General features: G+C 36.9%; 3 protein-coding genes across 5 annotated transcripts; 1 reads left to right on the top strand and 2 right to left on the bottom strand.

Annotated features, from left to right (window-relative positions):
* Positions 1–296: 296 nt before the first annotated feature.
* On the bottom strand, positions 297–4,688 carry rac3a (Rac family small GTPase 3a). Its single transcript, XM_043235907.1, has 6 exons — positions 4,486–4,688; positions 2,933–3,004; positions 2,719–2,836; positions 2,057–2,119; positions 1,792–1,951; positions 297–1,400 (listed from the first exon to the last, which is right to left on the bottom strand). Exons 1-6 carry the CDS (start codon positions 4,518–4,520, stop codon positions 1,270–1,272), a joined length of 579 nt encoding a protein of 192 aa, XP_043091842.1. The 5' UTR covers positions 4,521–4,688; the 3' UTR covers positions 297–1,269.
* A 782-nt stretch (positions 4,689–5,470) lies between these two features.
* Positions 5,471–12,711, bottom strand: prkar1aa (protein kinase, cAMP-dependent, regulatory, type I, alpha (tissue specific extinguisher 1) a). 2 transcript variants are annotated; one of them, XM_043234025.1, is made up of 11 exons: positions 12,597–12,711; positions 10,841–11,020; positions 10,558–10,725; positions 10,356–10,447; positions 10,190–10,251; positions 10,061–10,107; positions 9,787–9,945; positions 9,632–9,692; positions 9,176–9,297; positions 8,940–9,021; positions 5,471–8,755 (listed from the first exon to the last, which is right to left on the bottom strand). In XM_043234025.1, exons 2-11 carry the CDS (start codon positions 11,012–11,014, stop codon positions 8,583–8,585), a joined length of 1,140 nt encoding a protein of 379 aa, XP_043089960.1. In that variant the 5' UTR covers positions 11,015–11,020; positions 12,597–12,711; the 3' UTR covers positions 5,471–8,582. The 2 variants fall into 2 exon arrangements, with proteins under 2 accessions (XP_043089960.1, XP_043089964.1); XM_043234029.1 differs by having other exon boundaries at positions 10,841–11,023; positions 12,597–12,708.
* Positions 12,712–13,632: 921 nt separating this feature from the next.
* zgc:86896 (uncharacterized protein LOC415190 homolog) lies at positions 13,633–18,443 on the top strand. Of its 2 annotated transcripts, none has more exons than XM_043234945.1 (10): positions 13,633–13,767; positions 14,169–14,249; positions 14,533–14,637; positions 15,569–15,791; positions 16,087–16,194; positions 16,275–16,481; positions 16,703–16,778; positions 17,227–17,420; positions 17,533–17,623; positions 17,769–18,443. In XM_043234945.1, the coding sequence occupies exons 2-10, from the start codon at positions 14,186–14,188 to the stop codon at positions 17,772–17,774; spliced, it is 1,074 nt and encodes a 357-aa protein (XP_043090880.1). In that variant the 5' UTR covers positions 13,633–13,767; positions 14,169–14,185; the 3' UTR covers positions 17,775–18,443. The 2 variants fall into 2 exon arrangements, with proteins under 2 accessions (XP_043090880.1, XP_043090879.1); XM_043234944.1 differs by having other exon boundaries at positions 13,641–13,767; positions 14,115–14,249.
* The last annotated feature ends 704 nt before the right edge of the window (positions 18,444–19,147 follow it).

Here is a 19,147-nt window from a genome sequence, read left to right on the forward strand (position 1 = left end):
TACTGAACTAAGAAATGTTCCTAGTTACCAAAGTTACCAAGTCTAGTTATGTAAGGGATATCGTACACTGAAAAGTTTGTTTTGAGATAATGACTGTACAGTATACAAATGTTACTTATCAAATTAATTAAAAAATTACCTTACCTTTGCAATGATCTCACTATCCTACTAATTTATTTTTTGGTAAGAACTGAAACTCCAACTAAGATTATGTATGTGCCACTCATTTAATTTCCAGTCATTAGTTCAAATAAAAGCCTGATGCTAATGCATACTAACAAAACAAAAATGCTCAATTGGCACACATACATACATTTTTTTAATCTCATTCAAATTGAAATATCAATCATTAAAAGGTAAAAGAACATTTCAAATAATCATCTGAACACTTACAACTTTTAACACATTTTGTTAGCCCAGCACAAAAAAAAAAAATCAATAATGGCACATTTCATTGCGTTTCAAACATATCAAAATGTATAGGAAAATGTTTAGCAAAAAAAAAGACACTTTTAAACTAGATCTACACGAAATGATTTTCATTGTAAGTTGCAGTATGTAGCAGACAAGTGTGATTACGGCTTATTTTATATAGTATTTTTGTTTATAGTATCTAATAATAGTACTTTATTGGCAAACAAATATTTCAGTGTGTAATATTTCTGTCATTGTTTAACAAATTGTCACATACAGTAGTCACATTAAAACACGGGTACAGTATTAAATGTTTTACAGGCAACAAAAGCTGAAAGTAAAATATTGAAAAATGCATTTACCGTCACCCCTCACGTGAGAGCATGAGCTATGGCCACACATTTAGGTCGCAAAATATCTATTTACACGATCTTCTGACACATTCACAGATCCCAAGAGGGAAAATTATGTGCAGATCAAATACGAATAGCCACAATTTCCACACGATAAGCTCTGAAAAATGTAAGATTTGTTGCAACAGGGCAAAGCTCTTTACAGTTAGCAATGCGTGTTCTTAAGTAACTAATTATTCATCCTGACGCCATGGCCTTATGTCATTCTCTTCCGTTAAATGTTCACATTACACCAACGTTTTAAGGCAAAGTTTAATAAAAACAAAGCAATTTTGGCATATTTATGTTGATATATCAGTTATACCAGACATACCATGGAAACGCATGTCTCTGCAGTTTGTCACTTCACAAGCTGGATTTATCTGTTGATAACAGCAGAGCCGAAGACCAAGAGCCCGCAGATTACATGGCACATCGATGAAGAAATGAGCTGCGGTGTTCCTCAAAATACAGTACACTTCTTGCCCCTTTTCTTTACAGGTGGAGGACATAAAACAGCGCGGATGGCCTCATCAAACACGGTTTTTAAACCCCGCTGAGTAAGAGCAGAGCACTCCAGATACTTCACAGCACCTACAGAGCCAAAGATTTCAATGAGCCAACTATACGTGATATACAATTCCCCACGGCAATGCCGTAACACTATTGAAACATTGAAAACATACACATTTTATACTATTTAAGTACATTTGATGCATTTATTGATCAGTGTCTGTCACTTCAAAATTTCACATTTTATTAAACTGTGAAAAAAATAAATGTCAGACTTGTAAACAAAGACTATTTAAGTATATATTATGCATATATATCTCAGTTTTCAAATTTGAAATGTTCACTTTAATTGCATCATTTTCTTAATTAGTAATTGTTAGTAAAATTGACTAGTAATTTATAAATGAAAATGATTTCTACACCATGGTGAATTGTTTAAAAAGGAAATACGCATGCAAGAAAACGTTCTTACCAATCTCTCTAGCCATAGCAAGCCCTTGCGGGTAAGTGATGGGAGCTAGTTTCTTATCCCTCAGACGTTCAATTGTGTCCTTGTCGTCTCGCAGATCAAGTTTAGTGCCCACAAGTATGATGGGGGTGTTTGGACAGTGATGGCGAACCTCAGGGTACCACTACAAAGAGACATTTGGTTAAAACGAGGTACCCTAACAGCTTGTGATCTTGTTAAGGAAACCAAATGCTCAAGATGCTCGTCTTATTCTTCTGTGGATACTAACCTTTGCTCTTACATTCTCAAAGGAAGCAGGGCTCACCAGTGAGAAGCAAATTAAAAACACATCCTGCAGAAAGCAAAGGAGACTCTTTGTAAAAAATCAATGTCATCAATTATTCATTTCTGTTTACACTGCATTATATAATGCCGAGGTTGTCAGAAAACGGAATAATATTTTTAAAAACTTTTTATTTAAATCATTCATTATTTTTAAGAATACAGAGTACTGCTCAAATGTTTGGAGTCTGTACGATGTATTGATTGTATTGAAAAGAAGCTCTTTTTGCGGACTGCATTTATTTAATCAAAAATACAGTAAAACAGTTATATTGAGATTTCTACTGTGATATATTCGAAAATGTAATTCATTCCCATAAAGGCAACGTTGAATTTGTTTTGGGGGGGAAACAATGACAGATCTTTTCAGGATTCTTTGAGGAATAATAAGTTAAGAAAACCATTTATTTGAAATAGAATATCTTAGTATTTTGTCTTACAAAGCAAAGAACAGACTTTGGATAAGTCCAAAAATGATAATAAGGAAGCCTAGTAATGAGTAAAAGAAAAAAATAAGCTAATAAGCTTGACTAAACAATGAACACTGTCAAAACTGTCAAGAAAAAATGTAAAGTCTGGATTACAAAGATGACACAGATATTTACGTACCGTTTGGGGATAGGAGAGTGGTCTGAGGCGATCATAGTCCTCTTGTCCTGCTGTATCCCAGAGGCCTAAGTTGACAGGTTTGCCGTCCACCATAACATTGGCAGAGTAGTTGTCGAATCTGAGGGTCACGCATAGATTTTTCAGGACATTTCAGAAACACATCCACAGAAGTAAACAGACACACAGGAATAATTCCCGTTCGGACTGTACTCACACTGTGGGGATATACTCTCCTGGGAAGGCATTGGTGGTGTAGCTGATGAGCAGGCATGTCTTACCCACGGCACTGAAATACAAAAGATGTTAAGTGGTACGTGTGACGGCCGTACTGAGAACCGAGGACTGCACATCAAGGAAACAATTGTGGAAAGCAGGCAGAAAGGCCTGTAGCTATTCATTCAGGCTCGATGGCATACTGGCAGCCACTAATTCACAGTTCTGCTCTCGACTGAACTGCCCCGCCAGACGAGGACTGAATACAGGGAGACAGCTTCTTGTCATGAAAAACACCCTGCATGCACTTACATAGAAAGAGTAAAGAGCCTAGACAGGAAATGCAGTGGCAGGGTGAAAAGTGAAAAAAAAAATGGAAGAGAAAGAGTGAGGAAGTCTGATAATAAAAGGGGGTAAAAATAGAAGAAGCAAAATAAGCAGGCAAAAATAGCAAGTATGTTCGAGGGCTCTGAAGACTGAATTTGTATTCCTGTCATTAAATCAGCAGGCTGTGAAATGAGGTTTCACATGGCAAACGACAGAAAGTGTGTACTATGAGACAGGGACTAAACCTTAAATGGTTACAATGAAAGAGCTAATATTACTTCCCCGAGGCCTAAGAGCATACTTTTAACTATACCATGAAATAAGCTTCCACAGATATTATAGAGATAAATGGTTTGACCAATATTTTTTCTGCATGACATGCATTTTAAGCTAAAACAGCAATAGTATTATTGTTAAAATTGTGTAGTACATATTACATTCTACTATTATAGTCTAACAATCCAGTGGTTATTATTTATAAAAAAAATAAATTAAAAAAAATAATAAAAAAAAGATGAATAGTGGTTATGTGAGACTGAAATTATCACAAAAACAAATACTGTATCTACCAAATGCATAGCAATTACAACGCGGCTATTTGTTTCCATGTTTACCAACGCTTGGAAAAACCGAGTTTTTGGAATTATGATTAATTCTGAAAAAAAAAGAAAAAAAAAAAGAATGAATTATGAAAAGGTTAAAGTTGGTGCTCACGAGCACGCGATCACTTCCACCGGAGCTCTAGTGATGTAGGTGTGAAACCATGACATCATTACATAGCCATTCCAGCGTACACGCGCATCTCATTTCTACACCGCACGAGAAGCGTTTAACGTTCGCGTGGTTAACGCGCTGTTTTTGCCCCAATACTTGTCAGGGCGAAATCGACGCATTTAAAAACGGAACAAACGCACGCAAGCGTAAACGCCTGAGCATATATAGATATTTAACCAAACAGCCATCACAACAGAGCCAATGCTCATTACAATCTGATTTTAAACCACAGGGAAAACAACTACCGTGAATCGGAGAATGACACATATATATTTAAAAATGTTTAATTATTATAAACCCCTCAATTCTGCCAATGCAGATCTCCCTCATCCGCTGAGCCGAACCACAATCCCCACTCCCCGGCTCCTTCTCGCAACAATTGCTTTCCCCCCCCCAAAAGAAAACCTCCTTACAAAAAGAAGCGATTTTACCATTTACTCGTCAAAATCTTACCCGTCGCCGACAACGACACACTTGATGGCTTGCATTTGCAGCGCACGGGCAGTATCGGACGAGCGAGGAGTCTGAAGAAATAGCCTGAAATGTGATGTTAAGGTGCCAGTGGGCTGGTGCGAGTGCCGTTCGGCTGCAGCGGCGGCGGCGCTCGGGCTTGTTTCACGATGCGTCCGGAAAAACACGAACGTGGTTCGTGCACTTTCGGAGATTTCGGAGATCTCGTGAGTCCGCCTGCTTCTCTCTCGTTCCGTGCCGTGTGAAAATCGGTTAATTTATTTCACAGACGAAGAACTGAACTGCGCGCGTTAAAATTAAAAAACACGTGCATATTTAACAGGTTAATGTAGAAACTAGAGGTTGTGGAAGGAACTGAGGTTTGTTTTGCACGATAAGGGTTAAAGGAACAGCTGTCGCTGCAGTGCCGTTTGGGATGACAGTTGTTATACTGGGTGTGGAGAGGTGGGGCAAAATGATACAGAAATCTCTGGAATGGGAAGAGTCAACTCCCCTGGGATAGATAAAACGAACAGTTGTCAAAATAAATATACCTTACAGCCATTTTGACAGTGAGAGGTCATTCAATCGACACTTCTGCGAATTAGATTTTTTTATTATTATTAAAAGTGACTAGGTTACACTTATGTTGTTCCAGTATAAATATACATTTAAGCACTGAGTAATATTAATTAACTGTATTTACTTATATGGTTAAGATTATGGGATGGTTTGGGGTTACTTGCATTCAATTATGCATAATTGTTATTATAATAGTAATTGCAGGTAAAGTGTAACAAGGACACCTTAAAATAAAGTGTTATCAATTACAATTATTGCTGTACTTTCACTGTAAACATCTAGTATTTATTGGGGATGATTAATTCAATGCATTTTATGTCAAAATACGCAAGTTAAACCACAGGATGCAGGTCGTATTAGAAATAAAAGTATGAAAACGGTACAGGAAACACAAGACACTTACATATTCAAGAATTAATCATTTTATTGCTTGACCTGCCATTGGGACAATCTATACCAAAAGGTTTACAACTTGAGCACATCCAATGAAATCAAACCGTACACAGTTATAGAAAAAGAATAATAGAAAAATGGTCCTCTGACATTTTACAACTCTCTGTGCTGAGGGCTTAACAAACTGAAGAATAGGTGAACAGGAGTCTCTAAGCCTTGATGGCAAAGCCTACGAGCAAATATATCAATTCCTCTGTACATACTAGAACACAATTTTACTGAAAACTTCAGAAGAAAACACCATTGGCAGTCACAACCAGGGAATGAAAAGCAAACTTGGAGGGGAAAAAAAAAAAAAAAAAAAAAAAGGTTAATGGTGGTAATACAAACACACTTCTAGTGTATCAATGAATGTTCCTCAAGAAACCGGGGCTGAAGTTAATAATAGATCATAATAAAGCAAGCAGAAAATTGTATTAGCGGTAGAACAAATCACTTCATTTATTCATAAAAAGGAGAGAATTACAATAAATTTTAAATTATGCATTTTACCGAAAACAGGGAAAGATTTATTGTTTATTTACTCAGTTCTGCACTGCCAAATGAAGTTAAATTAACAAAGCAATACATATTGTGTTTGAGCAATAACAAGTACACCATTTAGCAATTGTATGCCTAACAAATGGTGTTACAGTTTACATTAAGGACTATAGAAATAATTTCAAAGTGTTTATTTATTCAACCCCATCATAAGGCATAAACCACTCAGTGAAAAGACAGTGGAACGGTTAATCAAAGGCTACTCCTTACATATCATTAAGGGTGCAGATTGTGTCTTTAAAGCTACAGCACCAAGATTTTACTGATTCTGAAATTATAATCCGGTCTAAAGGGGCAGAATCTGTGAATGAGTATCTTTTCCCAGACAACTGCAGTGGCAATGCAGTAAGGCTCTTAAATCAAGTGTCAGAGAGTAAAAAGAAAACCACTCCTTGCGGTCAGTAGGGCAGATAGTGAAGATAAAAACACGAAACCTAGGTCAGTTCACTTGAACCTTTCGTTAATTAACGTAGCAATTTTGGGGCAGTTAAATAAACTCTTAATTACTGGAGTTTCAAGTCTAAACAAAATTACACTGCTAAGGGCCAAAGGTATCTGCATATGAAAAAATAAACTAAAATTGTAGCTTATAGATAATACAGGTAACAAGCTGACAGAATATGTACGAATAGAATTGGAAGGGGGAAAACCTACCAGGAAATGTCTGTTGGCTGTGAATTATGAAAGTAAAGAAATCAGGCACTTTTCAAAAACTAAATTTGCTCGAGTCTGCAGTATAAAGGAGCTGGATATCTGAATAATTACATGAACACAAGATGTGTGAAAAACAAAAACACACAGATTTAAAATTCACATCAACTGTTTTCAAATAATACAAGAATATATCTGTGTGACCATTAAAAATCTACTTTCAGCAACAGTTAACACTATTGTACCATCCAGTAAAATCCAACAACAGCTCAGAGAACCCTAAGAACAATGTCTGATAAGAGATTAAGTTGGTGGCAGTATTGGATTGCAGATCTACGCCAATCATTTGATGGACCCTAACCCTAATGGCATATAGACACCATGAACTCAACACAAGCGGTAAATACTGTCCCTGTTTTAAGACTTCGATTTAACTAAGGAGAATAATCTAAATCTCAATTTAAAAAAATAAAAATACAGACACTGATCATTTGAAAACTATTTTTCTTAGTCCTGCTCTGTTGATAAACCAAATAATTTCAGTTTAAATTATGAAAAGAAAGAAAGAAGGGAAAAGACATTTGGTATTTTTAAAGCAATTCACATACACTCATCGAGGAAAAAAAAAATAACCTAATGGGATTCTCTTGGCTAAAGAGGTCACCAAGTGGTCACTTCCTGTCGAGGAGGATCCTTGCATACTCGGTCAGATTTCATTAACCATTACATATCTGTAACTCTTCTCATCAATTAATCAAAACTAAAAATGAGTGCTTTTTTTGTACTTAAACACAATGTTGAATACAAGATATCGTCACCTTTTTGTGGGGGAAACAAACCAATAAAAACATTTGCGGCAGGTGGCATTTCAGAAGGGAGCAAATGCGAAACAAAATTAAATTTTAAAAGGAGATTTGTCTAATCCTGGTGTGCTCTACATAAGAATCCAGTGCAAGCCTATGTGTAGCATGAAGGGAGAACAAAACAGAAAATGGAAAAATCCAATGAAACAGGACTAAATGCCACAATGAAAGACAGCAGGCGCATATAAAGTGTTTTTTATATATATATATATATATATATATATATATATATATATATATATATATATATATATATATATATATATATATATATATATATATATATATATATATATATCTCAAACTGTGCAAAAAAATATGGTTATGGTCATTTACTTCTAATATATAATCATTTACATACACTATATATGTGCAGCTATAACAATAAAAGAGCAAAGCTAATCACCACGATAACCATGGTGACATTTTAACTTCAGTACCCCCAAGAAAACAACATAACACATGGATTTATGCCTTTGGCTTCCCTATACTCAAATGCTTGAAATGAACGAGGGAAAACAGAACTGGAACTTGATGCCTCAAATAAGATACATCATACTGAATATACTGAATAGATACACTACATGAATGTCAACCCTGCCACTGATTTCCTTCCATTCAAAACACTGTTATACAGGAACGAGAAGCAACTTGGAGGAAAGAGACAATCCCGACAGACCTTGTTAGTTCAACATCTGTTCACATGACAGGCATCTGTGGCACAATGATTGGCTCGTTTCTCAGGCAAAACTAACAATCAGCCTTAAATGTACGATGGATACGAACGCGACAGGGTACGGCACGAAAAAAGAAGAAAAAAAAAAGAGAGAAGAGAGAGAGAGAGAGAGAGAGAGAGAGAGAGAGAGAGAGAGAGAGAGAGAGAGAGAGAGAGAGAGAACACTGAAGTGAATGGGCACCTGGGTGTTGGAAAATGCATAAAGAAAAGTAAGAAAATAAAGCGGATTTGCATTGGTGGACCCTGCAATAGAGGAGGAAAGAGCCTAGTGCGCCTCAGACCGACAGAGACACAAAGCTGTTGTACTGCTGTATGTTTCGCTTCAGGATGTCTGAGCAGGGGCCGAGCACGCGTTCGAACCGTGGACGGTCAAGTTTTACGCACTTCAGCGGGCCGCGGGCAACCACGGTGGCGGCACGAGGCCGGTTCATAAGCAGAGCGATCTCACCTGTTGAAACACACATGCAGGGAAATCAAAAAAAAAAAAAAAAAAAAAGGACACAGAGGAACAAACACATTAAAGTGCACTAATGGACACTGCACATGGAATCCATAAGCAATTACATTTCTGGGATATGTTTAAATATACGCGGCATGAGAGATTTTCCAGAAAGTAAAGAAAGCACAATTACCAAAGTAGTCGGAAGGTGCAAGTCTCCCGACTTCTACAAACTCCTCATTCTCCGACCGCCGCTGCAGGACTGCTGCCGAACCCTGAGCACAGAAAACTGAATCAATACGTCTGCTCCGAGGTTTTTAGGACTATATTTTCTTTAACAATTATTTACATTTTTTGCGAGTATACACTTATTGGAGAAACGGATGAAAATAGTGTAAAAACTACCAAAAATTTAAGAAGGAAAGCTACCTCAAGAATAATGAAGAATTCATCTCCGGGTTGACCCTGCACAACAATCTTCTGGCCATCTTCGAACTGGACCGTCTCCAGGGCATCAGCAACTGTCAGCCGTTCCCATTTATCCAGAGACTCTGCTCACATAAAGTTAACATGCCATCAACACAAAAGGCAAATCAAATACATTTAACTATTTTTTTCCATATTTTAACAACTAAAAAAAAAAAAAAAAAAAAAATGTCATTGCGCAGGCTTAATCACACCTCTGTATGCTGGAACACAATAAAAACATGATAACATAATAAAAAAAAAAAACATGATTTTGTGTTCTCTGTTTCCGCAAATAAACTCTTCCTACACACACACACACACACACACACACACACACAGAGACACAACCTGCAAATCTACATTACAATAAAATAGTATAAAAATGTTACATTTACAGCAGATGAAAAATCAACTCACCCAAAATGGAGACCTTGCTAAGGAATTCCTCATACATTTTTCTCTTTCTCAGAGTACTTCCCTAAGAACAGAGGGTAATCAAGATTCAGCAGGAGGACAAAAAAAATTATAATATTAAATAAATAAATAAAGAATTGGTTAAATAGTACACCGACCATGAGTATTCTCCTATAGCTGTCTCTGTCAATTCCCCACAGCTTGACGTTGGTCTTTGCTCTGACAGTGGCTGCTCTGGGAGTGCCGTAGATTAAAGCCAGCTCACCAAAACTGCCACCCTCTCCAATACTGGTCACCCACTCATTGTTGACATACACCTGTCAAAAAAAAAAAAACAACAGTACTTACAAATGTATATGTCAATATCCTTCCCATTTATGCATTATCATATTACATCCTGATTCAGCGCCAATTTGAAAGCACTGCACTTACATCCATTTCACCTTGGTCAATAACATAAAAATTGTCACCCTCATCCCCTGAAACGAGAGATACGATACATTAGTCAATTTATTTTTTCTATTTTTACATATTCAGCTTCTCCTAAAAAAGAAGCCTTACCTTGTTGGATCACGGTCTCTCCTGCGATGTAAGTGACTGAGAACATGGCGTCAAATATGTCACTGCAAAGAGTAAAAAAAAAAAAAGTGGTTTCCAATAAATGTTAGACCGTATTAAGTCCCACTGAATATTTCAATCTGCTTATTGAAACCACAAGATGCGTCACCTTCTTTCATTGTCATCAAGATGAGCAAAAAGCACATTCTTTTCAATCGCCTTAGCAAGAGCAGCCATGGTTTTATAGTCTTTAGGAATAACCTGTTAAAAACAGCAAACGCTATTGTCTTACTAAACAGCAATCGTAATGTAGAATTCAGCACGATATTATTTGTGTCACAGAAAAATACTAAAAGCAAGTAAAAAGCTACCTTTCTGACATAAGACGCTGCGTCCTCCTCAGTGTAGACCTCTGCACTGATGGCACCGCGGCGCCGCCGGCCCTTAACCACAGGGTTCATGGGAGGAGAAACCTCATCTTCACGGGAGTCTGAGCGAGAGCTGGACTTCTGCTGGCTGATGAATTGTTTAGCTTCCTCCTGATAAACATAAACAACAATTGAGACACTGAAACCAGCTTCTCAAGAGTAAAGAATATATGTCTAAAGCGAACCGAGTCTAAGAGCATGCAGTTTCCCTTGACAAATGACCGACCTTCTCAAGCCTCTCGAAGTACTCTCTGAGGAAAGCCATGGGTCTTTCGGGCCTGTTTGTGCACAGCTGCACAATGCAGTCCTTCAGCAGCTGCTGGATGTTGTGCTTCTGCACGTAGCGCTCACACTCCCGCAAGCTCCTCTCTTCTTCACTGCTTGTACTGCTGGACGCCATGATGACCTGCTGACCCAGCACATGCAGTTCACATCAGCTCAACAACCCAACAGACCTGGAGCAAATCCAGTCCTCGTTCATGAGCCAAAAACCTCATTAGACCAACTCTTCGCATTGAAATGTGAAGAGCTGACGGTCATTGTGCCTTTTAAAGAGTAATTTTGTATCATAAATTGAAGTTGCAACCAGCTTTGTGACATATTTCCAAATAAAAAACGGAATACTGTGGGCGGAGCCATCTCTAGCTTGCAGCAGACACACGTCAAACTGACGTCATCAGAGACGGAACATCATTCCAGAGCAGAAGCGAATTCTCTTATGTTGACTAGGATTATGAAGACAGATCATTATTTTTCTGTGGATTAACATGCACTCAGATTAACTGTTTACCACAAGACTAGCATGCTGAGTAAACAGTGTCTTACATTTTGATCACAGCAAAATATTTTGTACTGTTTCGAAACTTTCAAACAAAGCTGTTACGGGCATTAAATAGAGGCGTCTAATACATTTGCTCCATGTATGTGTTATAAATACTTGTTGTTTTGTGATTTCTCATACAAACAGATCACGTCTAGACGTTTATGTGGTTAAACATACTTCCTACATTCCCACATGTGTGAAAATAAATCGCTGCCATGTTTACAGTGTTACAAGGTTTCCACACATTTTGACCAATGATCTTTTCCAGTCCATCTGTCATTGCAGGACTAAAATAATGTTTAAAAAGATATTTTTTAACTGATGAAATTCTAAGTTAAAATACATAGAAATGTTTCCATTCTACAAATATCAATGTCTTTTCCATTTCTATTACTTGGCCTGGCCTAACATTTTGTTTTGATTAAATTAAACGATTTATTTCTAGGTCTTCCCTGACTCTGGGAACCTTCTGGTAAAAAACACACTCTCTCTCTCTCTCTCTCCCACACACACACACACACACACACACACACACACGACCTCGTGATCATATCTTAACGAAAACAAAGCACCAGTGATTAAAAAAAAAACATACATACTGCTGCTGCAATCCCATACAACAATAAACAATTTCAAATAATAAGTTGTCAAACTTCAACAAGTTCAACAGTTAACATGCTTCCTATATTTCTAATAAATTCGTCTGTGGTTAAGCTGATAAGCTTAGAATATTCTCCCAAGTAAGATATTATTTTTTAAGCAGTGTAGCATTTTGACATACACATCTTGGCCCCAAATCCCTGCCGGGGCCCCTGAGCTCATAAAATTCGCAGTTCGCATCTCCACAGGCGTTTCTCAAATTCACCGCTAATCGGTCATGTGAACGTAACATTATTTTAGTGCAGAAAATACATGACATTGTAAATACATGCTACTTAGCAATTGCGTAAAGGTTAAGCAGGGTAATCCTGCAACTTCTTGCAGCTCTGTGTTTTCTGTAACCAGTTTTGTCAAGCAGCAAAATACGCCATCTTGCAAGCTACATTACCACAACAACGGAAGCCGACGGCATTACACTAACCACTCTAACAGACTGTCAGCCCACGCATCGATATCAACAACTGTCACAGCGAAGACTTTTGCTATTAAATATTCATACCTGAGTCGCTTCGATGAGTTTGTCGACGTGTTTTACTTCGTTTACACTGGCTTTCTCACAGTCCTTGGATGGATGGATGCCTCACCGGAAAAGGTTATGACCAATCACAAACAACGATTGACGTCAATGAGCCTCGATCTGGGATGCCCGTTACTCCTGACAACCTTAAAGGGCAAGGGCTTGTTTTTGTATTGAGAGGAGACCGAGGTTATCAAACAAACTATTTTATTACATTCTGACTCACATGATGTGCTACATGTACTTTAGATTAAATTTAGCAGTTCCCTTGCCATGGTATTGAATTTCAAAAGAACAGGTTTTATTTTACATGTGTTTAAAACTGAGGGCCTGTGTGATTTGGATCTAATGACAGCTGAAAAGGTTAACAACTCTGTACATAAACCCAATCCTAGTGTTGTCCTTATTCAGCCAGGGTCATAACCACCACTGCCTTACTTCAACAAAACTAATACTTAACCGGTACACCCACATGTCTCTGATAATGGAATCCATAATTTAACTGCCCCTTGCATAAAAAATACCATGCTTTTATTGTGGTTAGAGTAGTAACCATGTTTTGTGGCATATACTTTTACTCATACCGACTTACAAAGGATAATATAATACAAGAATACAAGCAGTAAGAAGTATTTACGTAAGAACTAAAACACAATACGTCAAGCATAGCTCACCCAAAAATGAAAACACTGTCAACATTTAATTTCCAAATCCAAAGCTGCATGACTTCCTTTCTTCTGTGAAACACAAAAGAACATTGAGGAATATCTGTAGTTAAACCAAACCAGAAATTCTCAAGATATCTTCTTGTATGTTCCACAAAAGTAAGAAGACAACACAGCTTTTAGAACAACATTAAGGTGAGTAAATGATAATGGAATTTTAATTTTTGCAGGAAAAAAAAACATTTAAGTGAAAAAAAACACTATTTTTAAACACATTATCATAAGATCATACAGCCCAGGTGCCTATATCAGAATATATAGACACACCCTCTCTTATCTCCTCCCTGCTGCTTCTGCAGCCCTTCTTACAACAGCTCAGCCTCATTCGTGTCGACTGCCCAGAGTCCACGAACATAGCCTTCCAACAACTCTCCAGCACAAGGATATAGGAAATATCACTATCTAGCAAAAGAGAGGAAGAGATTAAGGTGAGGGCATAGTTAATTTTCCATAGTCAGGTAGAGTTGTTGTTTGCTGTACAAATCTGCAATCACTGCTCAGTCATGCCATTCTACTGTAAATGAACTCTATTTTAATAAGAATTTGTTAGAGAAGCGTGGCTCTTTTGTAGTACTGAACATTGTATGCAGAATTAATTTTTTAATTCACTTGTAATTGTGGAAATGTTGTATTTCGGTAATGTAACTGTAATACTAGTGTACTGTGTGAATGAAAATGGCTAACCAAGGACAAATTATACTATTTAGAAAAATAAACAACAAGAACATTTGGGTGGAGAACTCTGAGCTAACAACACTCTGTCTTCCTTTTTTAGTCACATTCATTTTCCTGATTGCATGCTCTTCTTAACATCTGCGGTGCATTCCAGGGTTTCCCTGTTGAAACATGTCCCTCTATAGCTTTGGATTGGAGCCTCTGTCTTGTCATGCCTGGAACAAGGACCGGACACGTAAGAGAAAACTAGTCGAGCTACATTTCAATACAAATTACATCCCTTCAGGCTCCTAATGTTGCTGCCTGCAGTTCCATTTTCATCCATTATAATCTACTCAGAGGAATATCAGATTGTCTTTGGGAGAAAAGCTGCACTTCTTCATATGAATCATCAGTTTGCTATGAACGTACCGCAACAATGCTGCTTCATACATTTTGTAGCAGAACAATTTTCAGGTCTATTTTATGTGCATAAAACTTTAAAATAATAATAATGTATAATTTATTTTTATTATTAGAAATTGCAATAAGTCCCAACAGCAACATTGTGCACATTTACCAAAAGAAAGGAAAGGAATGGACTAAGATTCATGAACTGACGGAACACAGTGGGCGAATCACAGGTAAGACAAAGAGAATAGCTGCCACATTAGTCATTAACCCACAGATACTGTGAGACTGACCCATAAAACAAACATCTCAGTGCACCAATCAAAGGCTTCAACTAAAGTCTGAGTATTAAACTGGAACTTAGTCACAATGAAAGAAGACAGACAGTTTCTGTATTGTGACATAAATTTTAAGGTTCAATAAGGTTCAATACACAATTATTGACTGGATGGAGGCAGATCTGAATGCAATTATGAAAGGGAAAATAAATTTCATAACATCAATAACATGCATTTAGAAAAGAGATGAATTTGGATAAGATTTAAATTGACTATATTTACTACAACTGCGCTATAGGGGTTGTGTGCAGCAAACTTCCTGTTAAACAGGGCTTGTCACTTCTGGTTCGAATCTTTTGTTTTAATAAAGATGCCTTCAAAGATGTGCATAACCAACATCCAACACTTGCAGGCCGAAATCTAAACGTTTTTTCCTCTCTCTAACATTGTAACCAAAAGATTTTCCCCTTTCTAACATTCTAACAGAAAACGAACAAAAATTAGGTTAGTACATAGATATTAACATCAGTTCTATCTGTCAACATCTATGAAAAAGACTTTGATTTTGGTCATGTGTTTGACATATACCCTATTTTACAGCACAGGATTTACATATTTACAATACATATAGAAAACAATAATAATAAAAAAACATCAGTCCTGTTACTTATGTACATGCTATGTATTTATTACAGTAATTTCAGTTACTATAGGTAAAAACTAGGTGCTAACCCTGAACCTACCCCTAAACCTAACCCTACCCCATGTAGTTATATTAACAGTACTTTTTTAAGTACACTATAAGTACACTGTAAGTACATGTAAGTTCACGTACTGTAAAATAAAGTGCAACTAAAACATCTCTAACAATTGATTTCATTTTTAGGGATTGACTGGGCCCCAGAGTCCAACCGTATAGTGACCTGTGCCTCAGATAGGAATGCCTATGTATGGACACTTAAGGATGGGGTTTGGAAGCCGACTTTGGTCCTGGTTCGCATTAATCGAGCTGCCACATGTGTCAAGTGGTCACCACTCGAGAACAAGTTTGCTCTTGGAAGTGGGGCTAAACTTATTTCAGTATGCTACTTTGAAAAAGAGAATGACTGGTGAGACCTGCTTTTATAAGACCTTTTAACCTTATTTTTTTATTTCTTTACTGACTGAGAGAGTTGTTGCTAAATATATGTGACCCTGGACCACAAAACCAGTCATAAGGGTCAATTTTTCGAAACAGAGATTTATTTTTATGATTGGATGATGTATGTATTTGGCCCAGAAACAACTATTGTATAATCTGTAAAATGAAAGTGCAAAAAAAAAAATACACATATGTTCACATATGTATTATCTCATCCATAGCCACATCTCTTGTGCAATCTCTGTTCCTGATTGACTCTATAGGTGGCTAAGTAAGCATATCAAGAAACCCATTAACTCCACTGTTCTGAGTCTAGACTGGCATCCCAATAATGTTCTGCTGGCAGCTGGCTCAGCTGATCTGAACTGCAGGTTTGAATATTCAGACTGCTTTCGCACCATGCTGCTTTCCAATCCACTTTTTGGTAACATAGGTCTTTTCATTGGTGTAGAATTTTTTCTGCATATATCAAGGACATCGAGGACAAGCCTGGACCAACACCCTGGGGGTCGAAAATGCCCTTTGGAGAGGTGCTTCTGGAGTATAAAGAGTGTGGCGGCTGGGTACACAGCGTCTGTTTCTCCCCGTCTGGTGATGCTCTGGCCTGGGTTAGCCACAACAGCGCCATCAGTGTAGCAGATGCCACACAGGGAAAGGAGTAAGACCAGCAATCACAAATAATAATTAGCTTAATTTGTAGAACTCCATTTCCTTATATACACAGAAAGTAAAATCAAACTAAAATAAATGGATACTAATTATCCTTGCCTCCATTAAAACCACTGGAGTTTGCTGCATGCCTGAAATTAATAATATGCACAGTATGACCTTTAGCCGTCACTTTTAGACTGCCTACATATGAAATTTTGTGCATTGCAGGGTTACTCAGCTGACAACAGGACATCTTCCTTTGCTGAGCGTGCTGTATGTGAGTGAGACAGAGATTGTAGCTGCGGTGAGGCATTTTCTGTTACTTACCGTTCCGTACTGAGATATAAAATTGTTGCTCTCCGTGTTTTAAAAAATAAATGTAAAAAGGTTAAGACAAAGCACTGTAGCGAGACACAGTTTAAAAGGTTTTCAATGAGTTTAAATGATGGAGAAAAAAAAAATTATACACTTGCTCTATTAGCAGCAAAAGAGCGTTATGAACTACCAGAAAATAGAGCTTGTGATAACTGAGGGAACAAAACTAATTTCTAAGAAATGGCATAGTTCACAACTTTCAAATGGGATATGTACATTTTACCTCTACTGTCATGGAAACAAGCACACATATAATACATGAAGTAATCTCATTTGACAGGATGTGACATGATCATTGGATGTGGACGTGCCATCGTGTTTTCCTACCACTGTTTAATATTAATTCCTTGTGCGTGTGTCTGTGGTGGGGATTTTAGGGCCACGACTGTTGCCCTTATCAGTTCTCATACAAGGGTCTTGGATGCCTGGAGTTTGTGAAGAAAGTGGACATTCCCAAGCAGAGCTCCAAGGGTAACATGTCAGCCATGCAGCATTTCCGTAATTTGGACAAAAAAGCAACTACTGAGGAGGAGGAAACTGGGTTGGGCAGTCTGCATCAGAACAGCATCACGTAATATAAGGCTTGACGTCTGCAAGCACAGTCTATTTTAGCACCTTTTGCATTTTGCTCACATTTGGGAGAAATTGCATTGCAGTTTGCTGATACTTTGTTTCTACTGTAGTCAGCTGTGTACTCTGGAAGGGCCGAAAGCCAAGGTGGAGAAATTCAGCAGTGTGGGCTTAGATGGTGCCATGGTTGTCTGGGATTTTAAGGTATTGTATTGTCATGAAACAATATTTTGATATTTTAGACAATTAAACAATATTTTAATTTGTACTGTTTAACACTAGATTGCTTAAGCATTATCATAACGATTTAAAAAGTATTAAACGTTTTCCTCTTTAATTTTTTCTTTAGCACTGAAACACCATGGGATCTGGAAAGAGCAGAAAACAACAATAATAATTGAGGATCATCTTTATAAGTTTGTTTGTTTCTCAGAAACCTCTTAGCCTTTACTACAAAAGTTACACATTAAAGTGATTAAAGCCGGTTGATTTTATTATGATTAATATGATATTTCATTGCTATGGAATGTTAGATGGCCGATCCCAAATGTGTGGTATGCAGTAGTTTTTGTCATGCAGTATTAATTCATCTTAACACTGAACCCAGGTTTTCGAAAATAAGCAAACATAAAAATGATTATTTAGCACCAAAAAGAGAATTAACAGTGTATGCAATGACTATAATAATTTTTTTTTTACACCAAATGTGCTGCTATTGTAATAAAAATTTAGATTTGACCAAAAAAAAAAAAAAATCAACAAACAAATAAAGAAATCATTCTTTAAAAAGTTGGGTGAATTCGTTTCGCTCTCTCTTGTTGCAGTACTGCAGAAGATTGTTAGATACAAATAACTATGAGTGAGCCATCAGAGCCGATGTAGTGAGGAGAAAGTTCAAAGCGGAAATAAGAATAAAACATTCCAAAATTACTTGACTGTATTACAGTTACGCATTTTGTAATGAAAAGACATTAAAATTGTGAAAAACTGAGAGACACAAATAAAATTTGTGTTATGTTTCTGACATATTTTCTGTTTTATTATGTTTAATATATTTTAAAAGCAACATAATTGGTGCAAAAAAATCTGAGCTGGAATGCATGATATTTCAATAAAAGCGATTTTTAATTAAACGTCATCAGAAAAAGATGACACAAACAGCAACACTGAAATGGATTCTTGGAATGTTTTAATGATTAATATGTGACCCTGGACCAAAAAAACACATAAAAGCTGAATAAATATGCTTTTCATCAATGTATTTTTAGGATAGGATAATATGTGGCCGAGATACAACTATTTTAAAATCTGAAATCTGAGGGTGCTAAAAAAATCTATATATTGAGAAAATAGCTTTTAACGTTGTCCAGATAAAGTTCTTTGCAATGCAAATTTACAACATATCTTCATAGAACACAGTGTTTACTTAATATCCTAATGATTTTTGGTATAAAAGAAAAAAAACCCGTGCAGTTTAAGACTGGTTACGCGGTTCAGGGTCACAAATTAAAGACTATCAAAAATCACGTGATGACGTTTAAGAATCACCGAGTCGAGTCAAAACCATGAACTGTTCGAAAGAAATGATTCGCGGAAATGAGTCTGACTTCCTTAGACTAATAAGCATTGCAGACCAGAGGAAAAGGTTGTGAATGACTCTGTCATAACTGTATTCGTGGAAATTTTTTATGCGTTTAAATTCTCTGAATAATACAATACTGTACACCC

This window comes from Puntigrus tetrazona, chromosome 3 (genome assembly GCF_018831695.1).
Source record: "Puntigrus tetrazona isolate hp1 chromosome 3, ASM1883169v1, whole genome shotgun sequence".
NCBI classification, from domain to species: Eukaryota; Metazoa; Chordata; class Actinopteri; order Cypriniformes; family Cyprinidae; genus Puntigrus; species Puntigrus tetrazona.